The sequence below is a fragment of the Centruroides sculpturatus genome, unplaced genomic scaffold (genome assembly GCF_000671375.1).
Source record: "Centruroides sculpturatus isolate CEXI.00-Female unplaced genomic scaffold, Cexi_2.0 scaffold926, whole genome shotgun sequence".
Lineage (NCBI taxonomy): Eukaryota > Metazoa > Arthropoda > Arachnida > Scorpiones > Buthidae > Centruroides > Centruroides sculpturatus.
The window spans coordinates 29,314-45,203 of NW_019385546.1; the positions used below are offsets into that span (position 1 = coordinate 29,314).

At 31.5% G+C, this 15,890-nt stretch overlaps 1 protein-coding gene across 1 annotated transcript in view; it reads left to right on the top strand.

Moving 5' to 3' along the window:
- Positions 1 to 831: 831 nt before the first annotated feature.
- LOC111639992 (polycomb protein Asx-like) overlaps positions 832 to 15,890 on the top strand; it is a 67,194-nt gene continuing 52,135 nt past the window's right edge. Inside the window, exons 1-4 of the mRNA XM_023385985.1 lie at positions 832 to 1,040; positions 1,126 to 1,159; positions 11,251 to 11,330; positions 11,682 to 11,942. Of these exons, the coding sequence (XP_023241753.1) occupies positions 999 to 1,040; positions 1,126 to 1,159; positions 11,251 to 11,330; positions 11,682 to 11,942 (417 nt within the window). The 5' untranslated portion in view covers positions 832 to 998. The remainder of the gene's footprint in view (positions 1,041 to 1,125; positions 1,160 to 11,250; positions 11,331 to 11,681; positions 11,943 to 15,890) is intronic.

The window sequence follows — 15,890 nt, forward strand, 5'->3', positions numbered from 1 at the left end:
TTTTAGTATTTATGATCTGATCCTGTATGGCAATGATGAATCCTTTTGTCTTCCCAAAGAGGCATCCCCTATCTAACCAGCTGTTTGATGCAGTTTTGTCAACAAAATCCTGGGCCAGGTCGTAAGGATGCCTGCCATGGAGAGCCTTTTGAGCCCATGATTGCTTAATGTTGTCTATTAAGGTTGTCTATGCTTTTTATATGTTGTGTCATGTCTGTATGTTGTGAGCAGAGCCGGCCCTACCATAGGGCGAAAGGAGCAGCCGCTCCAAACGCTAAGTCCTAGGGGGCGCCTCAGTGGTAAAGAAAATTAAAGGGTAAAAATTTGGGGCAACCAGGGGCAGTGGCGTAGCGAGGGGGTGCAAGGGGGTGTATCAAGCACCGGGTGCCACTCGCAGAGGGGCACCCAAATGGTCTCCAAGACAAACTATATGTGTTTCTGGAGGGGGCGCCAATAAAGTGTTGTGCGCCCCCTCCAGAGTGCCAGTTATGTTCACTACGCTACTGACCAAGGGGGCGCCACAATAGGATCTCGCTCCATCCTAAAACTTGCTTCGGGCCAGCACTGGTTGTGAGTGTAAGTTTAATGGTGTGTTATTTGAGTCTGCTAGAGTTACTGCTTTATGTAACTGTGATGTTTCTTGTTTCTTGTAGAAAAAAACTCTCAGTGATTGTATTTGTTTATAGTGAAGGTTAACTATGTCAATCAGGCCACGTCCGCCATCTTTACGTGGAAGGGTTAATCTTTCTGTGGCGGATTTAGGATGATGTTGTTTATGCTTAGTAAGTGTTGTTCTNAATCTGTGAATACATAGTGCAGAGTTTTACACCAAAATGGTTTTATTGGAATTTGATTAAACTTCTAAATTATTTTTCAAGTGTATAAAAGCTTTTAAATTATAGAACTTTTTAATTTAACTTTTTTTAGCTGAAGATAAATATAGAGATTGTGGAAATTTAGAAAAAAGATTAGAACCTTCTCATAAAAAACCTCAAACAATGAGGGAGTTACTTGCTTCAATTCCTGGTTTAAGTTTAAAGGTATTGTAATATATACAAAAATTTTTAATAGTAATTTTTAATTCAAATTTATAATTTAATAATTAAGTATTTACTATTGTTTTAGCCAAGGAAGAGGTCAAATAAAAAGTTAAGTGCAGGTAATTATATTTCTATTATTTACTTTTTAGTATTATTTTTTAAAATGTTTATATATACAGTGGAACCTCTATATTCGTCATTAATTTGTTCCTAGTTCCTAAGGACCTAACGAATATGGGATATGAATATAGAAACAATTTTTCTCATAATAAATAACTGATATTCAATTACACTGTTCCCATCCTAAAAAAAAGGTACAAGAATAAAAATTATGTTGTTTGTAAAACTTTATTTTACTAAATAAATACAGTATAGTGGTAGAAAAGGAAGAAGAATAAGGTTATTATTGTTTAGAAGACATACCATCAATTAAAACATCAGGTAATTCCATTTATGATTATGGGGTCTGTTTTGCCAATGATTCAGTAGCACTCAATTTAATAAAGAACTTGTTAAGTGTTGTCTGTTTTTTGCCTGCTTTTTAAACCTTTCTGAAGTAGGCAATTACATTTTCATTGAATGCATTTGTATTTTGGTTGACTATAGCAACATTTGGGTGCCATTTTTCAACCATATTCTGCACTTTGACCCAATTAGTCAACATTTAATTAATATCAATGTTAGGTATGGATCCTTTACTTGACTCTTCCTCTCTGGACAAAATCACCTCAATTGTTTCAGTTTCTTGGTCTTTATGAAGTTCCAACAGTTCTGTGGTAAGTTCCCTTGCATGCTCCACAACCAATTCCTCTACATCCTCACAATCAACATCCAAACCCATATTGACCTTCCCAGACACACAATTTCTTCAACAACAGGTTGTGATTCAAAACCCCAAATATCTGTTTCTGGCACACATTCTGGCCATAGTTTCTTCCAGGCTGAGATCATTATCTTGGATGACACTTCTTTCCATGTCTTATCAATAATTCTCACACAGTGGAGAATATTGAAATGATCTTTCCAAAATTTTCTTAGTGTAAGTTTGCTTCCCGACATCACTTCAAAACACCTTTGAAACAGAGCTTTAGTGTACAGTTTTTTAAAGCAGGCAATGACCTGCTGATCCATCAGCTGAATTAGAGGAGTTGTGTTAGCAGGTAGATATTTAACTTGAATAAATCTAAGATCCTCCTCCTTCAAAAGGTCTTGGAAACTTGGAGGATGAGAAGCAGCATTGTCCAAAATCAAGAGGACCTTCACAGGTAAATTAAGGCTTTCTAAATAAGCTTTCACATGGATCCACTTCAAGAAAAACTGTCTTGTAACCAAGATAGTTTTTGCTGTCTGTTTGACTGTTTTGCCTTATTGGTTGACCTCCACATCACATTTAGGTTATCTTTTTTGACATTAATCTTTATAAAAACTCAGGTTTTCTGAATGGTACACCAGTAGTGATTTGATTTTGCAGTCACCACTAGCATTACTACATAGCATGAGTGTTAACCTGTCTTTCATTGGCTTGTGTCCAGGCAGTGCATTTTCCTCTTGTGATGTAGATTCTTTTCGGGAATCTTTTTCCAAAATAGGCCTGTCTCATCACAATTAAAAACTTGTTGAGGACTAAATTTCTCAGTGTATACATACTTGCTGAAATCTTCAACAAACTGTTTAGCACCTTCTGCATTTGAGCTTGAAGCCTCACCATTACAGAATGAATGACTGTTCATCTTTTAAATTTTTTGAACCAGCCCTACCTGCTATGAACTGACCACTGGTTCCTGGACTTTTGCTGTAGGTCGTCATATAATTTCTTAGATTTTTCACAGATGATTGCTTCTGAAATACTATCACCAGCCATTTGCTTCTCAGTAATCCACAACAATAAGAGCTTTTCCATGTTTTCAATTGTTTGTGATCTCCTAGCAGCAAGGATTTTGACACTTTTTGCAACATCAGCCGTTTTAATTTCCTCTTTTATTTTTTATTATGCTGCATATAGTAGTTCTCAGCATACTAAATTCTTTGGCTAAGTTTGAAACACTTTGTGCATTTTCAGACTTAGAAATAATTTTTTTTCTACCTCTATTGTTTTAACAGCTTTCCTTTTTTTGCTGTTTTTCTTCAATGCACTTTGTTGGAGTCATTGGAACTTGAGTTTTTGAAAATAATCAATGTGAGAAACCAAGAACACACACGACTTCCCACAAAGCAGACTAATTAACTACAGCTAGCTAACAGTGTTGCCAACTCAAAATTCAAATTTATGGCTAGACATTTTAATAAAAATATTCAAATCATATTGTTTCCATTAAAATTGTTTGATTTTTTTTTTATAGCTAGATAGCACTATACAAATAGATAGGCCATTATAATTTAGATAATTTGCATAGCTAGATTGTTCATAAATCCACTAAATCTAACAAAAAATTAGCTAAATTGGCAACACTAATGTAATACAGCTAGCTTATTGGTGCAGTCGTGCAATTGTAGCACCACTGTTGGAAATTACGACAAATACAGAAAATACTGATGAATATGGAGGAAAAGAAAGGTTATCAAAATACATTCGACCCCCCCCCCCCTATAACGTGGGTTACTATAACGGAGATTCCTATAACGTAGCAAAAAAAATTGCGACAGTATTCGTATAAGGATGCTAAAAGGGACTCATAAAACATTGTCGCTGACTTGTGTCGCGACAGGATTGGTCGAATCTGGACCAATAGTGGACAAGCAGCCGAACTACTTTCCGCCGTCCAGCGCCATGCTATGGAGAGTTTAGGCGGGTAAATTGAGTTTACTATCGTCTGTACAGTATGTAAATTAGGTATCATAAGTCTAATATAGCACTGTAATTTTATACACTTCTTGTGAAAGAAACATTTCTTATTCAACAGCCATAAAAATTATTTGTATTAATGATGTCTCCAAAGGACAACAAATTTTTCGCAGAAAAATAAGTTATCAGAAATCGTGGCCACCGTTTGGTGCGCTGCTCTGCGACGAAAACAAGCTTAAGCAATGGCGATGTCGAATGGTACATACTCAGTAAGTAATCCTACAATTTTTTGTTTGTAGCATAGTTTATACGGATTATTTCAAAAAAATTATACGTGTTTTGGAAATGTTGAGTCGAATTAGTCTAGAATTGATTAATTTTATGGAAGAAAACTTTTCAAACAGCCATAGTCCGTAAACTTCACACTTGTTGGGTTGTGATTGGCTCATGTATTTAAGGATTTTTACAATGTGAAATTCGAATAACGTGGAACGTATCTAAGCGTTATAGGGGGGTCTACTGTATTACGAATATAGAGGTTTCACTTTACTATATTTTCCAGTATTGAAAATAAAAACACTAATTAAAAAATTTAAAGTGATTTAAATATAACTGATTTGAAGGTATCCTAAAATATTTAGCTTGGAAGGGAGACTATTTTCAAGGGGGTTTTTAGTTTGGATTTAAATTTATTTTTGGAGATTTATTTTTACTAGTATTTTATTTTATATTTATTTAAATAAATTTGATTATTTAAATTTAATTATCAAGTGAATGAATTCAAATTTATTATAAAGGATAATTTTTTTTCTTACTATTTAGTTACTTACATTTTTAGTTTCCATGGTTAAGGCATGTTAAAAATTAACGATAATTTATAAAATAGCCTATTATTTTGAGCTAAAATTTATTCATTTATCTAATAGAAAGTATTTAACAAGCTGTTCTTATTGAATAATAATAATAATTATTATTTAAATTTTTTTATAGTTTTTTTTATTAGACAGTCTAACTCAGTGGTTTCCAAAGTAGGTGCTACTGTACCAGGGGACAGTGAGTAAATCTAGGGGGGAGCAAAAAGAAGCAAGGGGGTGTCAGGGGCACTGGAGGCAGACCGAACAATGACTATAAGTGAGGGTTTGGGTCACTGACAACATTTTCCTTTCCTCCATTAAAATGGATAAGAAGAAACATTGCACTTAATAGTTTTCAGATATTGACAACAATATCTGAAAACTATTATTTATGGTAAAGACACAGAGTGAGGTTAATAGAAAATCTTTTTTAAGAATATTTCAAAGCCTTTTTCATATGAGAGAAAAACAGGTTGAGGGGCATTGGAGTACAGTTGGAGGTGTCAAGGGATAAGTTTATGGAACCAAGGGGTGTTGGCTCAGAAAGTTTTGGAATCACTGGTCAAACAAGTCACTCGGGAATCACTTGTCTAACATAGACAAAGAATGCTAAAGATAATCTTTACAATATATTATAACTTTGATAAAAATTTAAGAAATTGATAATATAAAAATATTTGTTTTTAAATAAGTAAAATAGAATTAGAGAATAGTTCAAACACAACTAACAACACTATAGTAAATAGAAAAAATGAAACCATTAAAACCATCAGAAAAGTTTAACACTAGCAAATTTAAGAATAAATATTAAAAATATTTATTCTTAAATTTGCAGGACAAAAAATATTGGGGAAAAAAGTCACAAAATTGAAGACAGAATATGAAAATTATTCTGAAGTCTGAACATTCATCCACAACATTTGAAACAGAATTAACACTAGTAGAGTCAACCTTTCTTTAAAGGCTCTTTTCCACCTACACGTAAGCAAATTGTTTTAATAGTCTCTTTAGCATTGGATTTTTGTTAAAACTTTCAGTGACAAAGGAACTATTAAATAATTTGCTAAGTGTAGGTCATCTCTGCCTACACTGTTTAGCCTGTTTAGAATGCTAGAGAAGCGGAGGTGAGCCAGAAGTTCTGAGATTATTCTTCATTTGTTAATGTATAGATTTATTTATATTTATGGAACCAATCTGTTCCAGTCACAAAGTTGTTTGTAGGTGATATCTAATTACTAAAAGTTAAGTTCTTGAAGATTAGAACATTTGGAAACTTCAGTGAAATTAGTTTTAAATTTAACAAGAAAGTTAAATGTCATTTCATTTTAAAATAATTAAATTGATTTGGATCAAAACATTCTATAAATAATAATATAGTAGAAACAAGAAATATTAATTTAATTGATTCATATGTTACAAGATTGGATACATTGTAATAGAAATTTATGTAAAACATCCAAACTCTAGCAGTAAAGTGGAAAATTACCACTATAGAATGAACATTTTTGGAGATATTATGTCCTCATCTTTAGGTTCTGAAGTCTTTTGAACATAGAACAATGCTTGTGATGAACAAAAAATTCAAATATTGGATTCTAAAAACATCTATTTTAAATAAATCATATCCAGGCTCCTAAAATAGAATTAACTGTTTTATTTAATCTGTTTGAATAAAACAAAAAATGCTTAAATGAAATAGGAAAAGTCTGTATTTTGGTTTTACTTTAATAAATGAACACAGTGCAATAACAAAATGCAAGTAGTTTCAGTAAATATATTAATATTATTGGCAAAAGATTATTGTCTACACATAATTCTATTTACATTAATGATATTTACAATGGTAGCCAAACACTGAAAAGTGGACAATAAAAAAAGCTGTAATGAATTAGCAAGTTGAAAGGGGTTTTGAAACGGTATTTGTGTTTCTGTAAGTGTACATTTTGATCTATAACTTCACTTCTAAAAATGATTATTATTTCAGTAAAATGATATAAATTGAACAACAAATTACTTTTCCAACAATATATTATAAATATACAAGACAATAGCCTGAGAGATGGCTCTATATTGTTGTTACAGTTTATCAAAACACTTCTTTTTATTCAAATATTAAAAGTAACTTTATAGGCCATGGTAATCCAATTTTTTTAATCAACTTTGGGACTACATTATAGATCTTATACTAAATGGAGAAGTTTGTTTTTGATTTATATACTTCAAAACTTTTGAATGGAGTTCAATTAGGAATAGACTCTTTAGAATGTGTTTTTTTTTTTTTTTTTGTCAATGATGGATCTGAAGACAGAACTAGGAATATTTCAAAAGCATTCATCAGTTTTAAATACTTTTTCTGGCTTCTTAAAATTTGGTGATTGTTTTGTTAAACTGTAGTTTTGCTGCATCCTTTGTCTGATGAAAGTAAATTGATTTACCATAAGTGTTTCCTTTTGCTGTTATATTATATTTTTATTTATTAAAGTAACACCAAAAAATATTATTTTTCTCCTGTTTATCTATTAAAATAATTGATGAATATATTATCCTTATCTTATAAGAAATGCTTAAACATTCTTCATATAATTTTCATTTATCTTTGTGTTTTGATAACTTACAATGGATTTGACTGACAGAAAGTCAATTTTGTATATTACAAACATTAATGGAAATCATGCAACTGTTAAAAACTATGACTCCAATGGATTTTGAGTAAACATGTAAAATTTTATGCACAGATTAGGTTGATATTTAAAATATTTTTGTTGTCATCAAAAACTAAATGTCTGATTTTCATTATGTTAATCTTTACATTTATATTTTCTATTTATATTAACAGCAGTGTTATGAATAATTTTTATTTATGTTTTATATAAGTGGTTACTTATTTTTCTAATACAGTGCTTTGGAAAATTATAATCTCACTACTAAAATGATGAGAATTCAACTCTAACAATAACTTAAGAAATGGAGACTAAGATAAAGTTTTAAAAAAACTAAGTATAAATCCAATCATACCCCTTGTTATATTATTAGATGTGTCTATTATAAAAAAATTTGCATATTTATAAAAAAACCACTAATTACAATTGCTGAGAAAATATAACCTCACTGAAAATAAAGGTATTGATTTCCAGATTTTTCTTATGAGTTTAATGAGACATGTATATAAAATTGGTTATTTGAGACAAAAATGTCATGTGGTAAAAGACTCTCTGATGAAGAAAAAGGAAATATTGAAATCTGTAGTTTGTCTTACCAATTTAGACCTACAAATTTATATAAAATAGTTTTGTAGAAGATCTGGAGTGATGAAAAAATTGGAATCTGGATGAGTCAGATCATTTCAAATCATGTTGGCACAATATACAAAAGGTCCCACAATAATCTCAAGAAGAAACTTCAGAGGTAGCAGTTTGATGGTTCAGAAGCTTTCAGTTTCCATGATGAAGCTCAGACTGGCATTTGTATCTTGTCATATGAATAGTGAGGTCTACTTGGAAGTTGGAGGATGCATTAATTTCCTTCCTTGAAGATTACAATGATATTTCCTGGAATAAATGCCTCAATCCATACAAGTGCCAGTACAAGGAACTTGTTTGCAAGTAACATCACAGTTATGTTCCATTCACCATGTCCACTAGATCTCAATCAAATAGAAAATGTCTGAAATTCTATTTTGAAGAGTTTATGTTAGTAACCAACAATATGGCACAGTCCAACAGCTCAGAGCAGCTATTCAAATGGCATGGGTCCATCTTGAACAAGAAGTTTCAGACAATCTCATCAGAAGCATGCCAAACAAAATTTTTCAGTTTCAGTATAATGGAAGTCTAATTAATTATTAAAACGTATTCTGTTGATACATTTTACTGAAATAAAAGGTTTTATTTCAAATGAGGTTATATTTTTTTAGCAATTGTAATTAGTGTTTTTTTTTTATAAGTATGCAAATTTTTGTAATAGATGCATCTAACAATATAACAAAGGATATGATTGAATTTCTACTTACAAAGAGGTCAGACATTCCAGTCACTGATTTGAACAACACTTGGTGATCATGTAGCTCTAAACACAACTATCATCTTATCTAAATACTAGGTCCCATTTCTCAAGCATTTCTGAAAAACAGGCTTCTGAAAATTGAGTGTTTAGCTTATAAGTCTATAAGTTCCATGTCTTTTTGGAATGGAGATAGTTGAATGGATAAGATGCTAGACATTGGAGCTACATGGTATGGATTTGGTCTTTTGCAATTTTAGTTTTTTTCCCCTATGTGTAACATAATTATTTTATTATTTTCCCATATTATTAGCATTATTATTATTACTATTATTATTCCTCATGTTTAAAGTTTACAAAACAAGAGATTAAAAATTGTGACATTATTTCCTGTTTAGCAAAAAAGAAATTTTTGTAAATTTATATTGTTAAATAAAACTTTTATTTCTTCATATTTATTTTCAGCTATGGTGGTATTGTTATATTTGAAATGTAACAAACATAAGCATGTAAGGAAATTGTCCGTAACATTAACATCATCAAACGATCGCCTTAAATAATCGGGCTATAACTCTGCTAATTTAATGATTAATACTAAGTAATTTGCTACTAGAGGTAGACATTATGTGCTTGAACCCACAATCTCCACTTGCCATGTGATGTGCTTGCCAGTTTTGCCAGATGGACCCCAAGCTAGCCTTCACTTCCAGATATATTTAAATTTAGATATAACTTTATACACTTACATCTAAATTTGCTATTGTGGATTTGTACTTAGGCCATGGATGTAGGAGTCGTCCACTGCCAGTGTTGTGATTAACCACAAAAGGGGTTAATCACATTTAAATTTATATCTAAATTTAAGTATATCTGGAAGGAAAGGCTAACTTGGGGTTGGATGGTGCAACAGGCAAGCACACTGCATGGTAAGCAGAGATTATGGGTTCAAGCCCTGCTCCAGGTCAGTTCTTTTCTTCTAGATGATTCTAAATTATTTATTAAATTATTAAAATTATAATTATTAATTTAGTTAAGAGATGATGCCTAATGTCTACCTCTAGTATCAAATTACTTAATATTAATCATTAAATTAGCAGAGTTATAGCCTGATTACAGTAGACTCATGGTAATCCAACAAACGTTTTGCAAGGCGGTGTCGGATGATCGAATTTGTCGGACTATAGAGTACTGCCACTGACCCTTTGTAGTCCAGAACTTTTTTGAAAAGGAGTACCTTGTAATCCGACAAATTACATACTTATAAAAATGGTAAGATCAAATCTATATGTACTACATAATATACAATATAGGACTTAGTGAATTAAACAACACAATAGATAGCATAGGGTTTATTATAAAATTAACGTCATTAATGCTATAGCACTTGCAAAAAAATAATAACTAAACATATTGATGCCAATCGATTACATACAATGTATATAAGTATTTCCAAGGTACAGTACATACTGTGTATGATCTTAATTTTAAAATGGATAAACAAATAAATTTATGGTGCATCAAATATTCATCAATTTTCTTTTGTTTTACATTGGCTAAATGTGAGCGTAGGGCCTTGTCTCTCAGTCTCCTCAGAAGTAAAAGTTTGTTGTACAATGTACCATTTTTTTTTAGCCCATTGCATACCAAGCTGCATATAGGCATGTCAGATTATAGGGGGTGCCGGATTATCATGGGTCTACTGTATTTACAGTAATTATTTGGTGATGTTTCTATATACATATTGGGCTTTGTGATGTTTGATATACTCATAACATTAAGAATTAAAAAAAATACTCTGTGACTATGCCATATATTCTGTTTTCATATCAGACTTGTTTTTTTTTTTTTTTTGTTCACATGCAGTAACATCTGAATCTTATTTGTGGACATTTGTAACATGAAGCAAAAATATCTGAAAATAAATATGAAGAAATAGAAGTTCTATTTAACAACATAAAACAGTTAAATCTACAGAAACTTCTTTTTTGCTAAACAGGAAATGACATCACAATTTTTAATCTCTTGTTTTGTAAGCTTTAAATGTGAAGAATATTAATAGTAATAATAATGCTAATGATATGATAAAATAATAAAATTATTATCTTACACATTTAAAAAAACTAACTAAAATCACAAAGAATTGAATCCATATCATGTAGCCCCAGTGCCTAGCACTTTATCCACTTGGTTATTGCCATTCTGAGAAGATAGCTTCCAGACTTATAACTAAACACTCAATTATGTTAGACCTATTTTTTGGAAACACTTTAGAAATGGGTTTTATTATTTGGACAAGGAGCTGTTTGTGTTTAGGGCTATATAATCATCAAGTTTTGTTCCAATTGAGACCCGAACAGCTAACCCTTTCCTTGTTTAGTTTTATAAAACTTTTATCGTTGTCTCCATTTCTTTACTTATTGTTATAGTCCAATTCTTAACATTTTAGTAGTAAGGTTATAATTTTCCATAGCAATGTATATGTAAATTTATATATTGTAATAAAATAAATTTTATAAAGATTAAAAAATATAAATGTATTATAGATTATATAAATTTTTTGCTTCCATTTTTGAAGCTGCTCAAATTGCACAGACAAAGAAAGGATGTATAGACTTGGAAACACCAGATTCTATTTTGGTTAATACCAATTTAAGAGTAAGTTTTAAATTATTCTCATTTTGTTTTTAAGGATATACTAAAGTAATTAAAAGTTTATTTAAACCATTAGAATTTTAAAAATTAAAATTTTAATATGTATTGTATAGTTATATTAGTATGAAGTGCTAATCAATAATTTAACTATACATTAAGAAATATTATTGTTATAATTAAAATATCAGCAGGTAAAATAAGATGGTTTTGAAAATTTGATTAATTACTATAAATGCAAATGATTACAATCTTTTAAATAAATATGGATGGATATTTTTCTAAATTTGAACATTTAATGTGTTTGTTTGTGTATGTGTGTGAAAAAATTTATTTAAAGTTTTAAAATTATTTCAGGCACTTTTGAATAAGCACACATTTGCAAGTCTCCCGCCACTCTATCAGTATCGGCTAGTACAGCTTCTTCCACCAATAGATCATGTCATCGGTCCTGAGTATTCTGTGAGGCTGAGTGCATCTGCTCTTAGTAATGAGTTCTTTGCTCGATCTTGTCAAGAATGGAGAGAGAGATTAGCTGAAGGGGAATTTACACCTGAAAATCAACAGAAATTAAAAGCTGAGGCAGAACGTGAGCATAGCAAATTAGATCCTTGGAAGGTATTACTCAATCATTATGAGAATTTGAAAAAGTTAAATATTAATTTGAATAGAAGATATTTAATTTAATTTAATTTAATTTAATGTTTATTGATTTAAATTATTTTTTACAATGGGAGAGCAATTTGGTTATATACAGTAATGTTATGTAATTAATATACATAGTAATAAATTATTGCAAAAATTCTAAAGATTTAGAAAAGGAGGAGAAGATCTTAAATAAAGTAATTTTTGACATGTCCTTATTTTTCAAATGATTATACCTGAAATCTTCTTTTAGTACAAGACATTTTAGTTGATATATCACTTGACAAGAATCAAACAAGTGAATTAAGAGATTCTCTTTCTCTTTACTACTGCAATAACTACAAAACTTTTCTCTTGATATATTTATCTGGTAGCTCTTTAACAGAATCCAAAATTTATTAAGTCTAAGTTGTATAATGAGGCTTTTTGTGGAAAAATTAGTCTCACAGTTTAAGTAGTATGCTTTACACCAACCCAAGCGCATTTCAAACAAATTAACTCATTTAGCTGAAGTAGACAATATATCCTGATTCCACAGCTGGTCTGACTTAGTTTGAATTATTGCATTTAAGTGAGTTCTCAACAATGAAGCTGATCAAGTTGAAAACAAAAAGGAGTAACCCAAGCTATCAAAAATATTCTTAACTGACCAAAGCAGGCCAAGTTTTCTTATCAGGTTTGACTGCTGTTAACAAAACATTATAAGTAATTTGGCACAAATTGTACAAGGGTAACTTCATACAGAGTTCCTATGCACCTGGAAAGTCAGGGATTTTCATTAGTGTTTGGAAAAAGTCATGGAAAGTCAGGAAATTTGTCAAAAAATCAGGGACTTTGTCTCCTTAGCTGCTTGTTGATTTCATTTGATGAATATGGCTGACCAAGTTTAGCCATCTGCAGATAGCAAGAAGTAATGCTTCAATCTTTAATAAGAAAGTATACCAGAATCTGTTTTGAAATGGCTTTTTTCACCATTCTGAAGCCATTTTATGGTTGTAGATTACCAGCATTCACCATTTTATGGTTGTAGATTAATAACAGGATAAACTACTTTTATGTAATAGTGTTTAATTTTTCATTTTAATAATTCAGCAATTATAAAAAGATGAAATTATTAATTAGAATAAAAAAATAACTAATTAAAAATTTGTTTGCAAACTTTTAAAAGTTGAAATCATAATTTATTAGAATGTTTACTTCAAAATAGCTAAATAGATCAGTAAAAATCTGTAATTTAATTGTTTTTCATGTTTAAAACATTACTACCCAACATAAAAAATTATAAATAGTTACCTGACATTTATAGTAAAATGCTGGCGCCAACTTGTGGTTGGCACGAGCTTTTTACATTTTTGTTATGATTTTTCTTAAAAGTACTGTACTGCAAGTGTATTTTTTTTCTCCCTCTCTCTCTTCTGTTAATTTTCGCAACTTCGATACATAATTCAATAATTAGTTTAACAGAAATGACATTGGGTAACAGATATCACTAATTTTGGCAAATTTTGGCTTAAAAACTGGCAACATGATCATATCTGTAATAGATATACTGTAGTTATAGTTTTGAAAATCAATTAGGTAATCTGATAGTTTAACCAATGTTAACTTGCTTATAATTAAAATTTAAAAAGCTGGTAAATTTTAAAAATTTAATTAAATTAAACTAAAAAATTAAAATAAATTTGATTATCTTTTGTGCAAAACAACTACAAAACAATTTTTATAGTTACGTTGCAAAAGAAAGAGATTTGTAGTTACAATTTTATGTGCTGAACAGGATAAACTACTTTTATTTATTTATTTATATTTTATTATTGTATAATTGTAATTTTGATTGATGTTTATTTCTGTATAAACAGCTGTATATAAGCCTCCCATAGACCTTGCTATCCTTCAGAGACAAAAGTACCAATTAATCAAGTGGGGTGAGAACATCCAGACTACAACAAGCACAATACATCATGACGACATTGAATGGCCTATCCCATTTCGTGAATCTCTCCCTCCCAATGAAAGTACAACCGACATAGACAACACTAGTGAATCATCTAACATCAATATTTTCACGGACGGGTCTCGTATTAACAACTCTGTAGGATGCAGCTTTGTAATATATAACAACAATACAGAAATCTCTCAACAGACGTTCCAGTTGGATGATAGGTGTACTGTATTTCAAGCCGAACTATTTGCTATTGGGAAAGCAATCGACTATGTCAACCAGACCTATGAGAATGTAGCTGTCGACATATACACTGACTCTCTATCTGCATATAATTTAATCAGAAGCAACAAACTACATCCACTGGCCGTAAAAGTTAAAAACTTGATTAAAAAATCGAAATGCAATATATACATTTCCTGGGTCAGAGCCCATCAGGGCCTGAAAGGCAACGAGAGAGCAGATACTCTGGCTAAGTACGCAACCACGAAAGATAGCAACAATACTGAATATAACAAAATTAGTCAACAAACACTGCGGCAACTTTTATGGAAAGACACTTTACTACAGTGGCAAACTGCATGGGATTACGATATGCAGCACATAACCCACAGGTTTATTCCGGACTTGAAGAAATTTATTAGTATAGACTGGTATACTCCTGATTATTGCACTACCCAAATATTCACCAAGCACGGCAAGTTTGCCAATTACCTTGTCAGGTTCGCAAATAGGACTTCTGATCTTTGCCCTACATGCAATGTTGAAGACAGTCCTGAGCACTATATATATGATTGTACGGCTTTTGAACGCGAGAGGAACAAATTAAGGATACTTATTGAAGAACAGGGTATAGAATGGCCAAGCAGTCCATCGGATATCTGGCTAAACAGAGAGATCTACAACAACTTCAAACAATTTGCTAAGCAAATTTATTATGTTAACAAAACCAAGATCTACAGCTAACGCTCTGTGTTGGGGCATTATTTCGCCCCCTGATCTTTACAAGGTAACCACTACACACGAAAGAACTGTCACGTGTCTTCTAAATATATATGTTGCTCTTCTTACCAACTATGTATACTTTGTAAATATCTTAAATGTTTTTTTTTTCTTTTGTTCTTTTTATTTTTTATTTTTTATTTTCTGTACACCTCCTACAAGTGTTAATTTTATGTAATTTACCTAATCGCAATGTATTCTAATCTATACTGGCCACTTGTTCCCTGGTAATGCTTCATGCGGGGCCAGGGCATGTACAATTAATGTACCAATAAAATATAGAGTGAGTGAGTGAGTGTATTATAGGTATCTCTCTTCATGAGGACCAACAAGTTGTCCTTGTCTGCTCTGATGAGAGTTATATTATTTGTGCGCATCCATCTGTGAGAGCGCTCCACCTTATTTCTTATTTGTTTGTTCTTTTGCTTCCTTGGAATTTTTGAGAGTATGAGTGATTTTCCATCAGTAGAATTACTTATCTATGGCTGGAATTAACCGTTGTTTTGGAAAATTTTCCAATACACTAGTAGACAACCATATCCACAACACTCAATGCAACATCATTGCCGCCAATGCCGTCAATAACCTACAAGCCAGGGTAAAACACTTTGCCAGCTCTAAACTAGCGAAATGACTGGGAATGACCAACATTGTTACAGCCGCACCTGACACCCCAGAATGTTTGCGTTTGCAAAAACTCACAAACCAGGGAGGGATCTCAGACCTGTGGTGGACAAGGCCAGAACACCAACTATCAATTTAGAGAAAGCTACACAGAGATTATTAGTACCTCAACTGGACGGATACCCACACACCATAACCAGATCGGCGGACCTAGTTAACATCCTTAAACACATATCGACACCTCCGAAATTCATAACTGTCTTGGACTTCAAATCTTTATATCCTTCCATCAATCTCCCATCGGTAATTTCTGCCATAAGAGATATGCTCATGCACATGATCCAAGATAACAC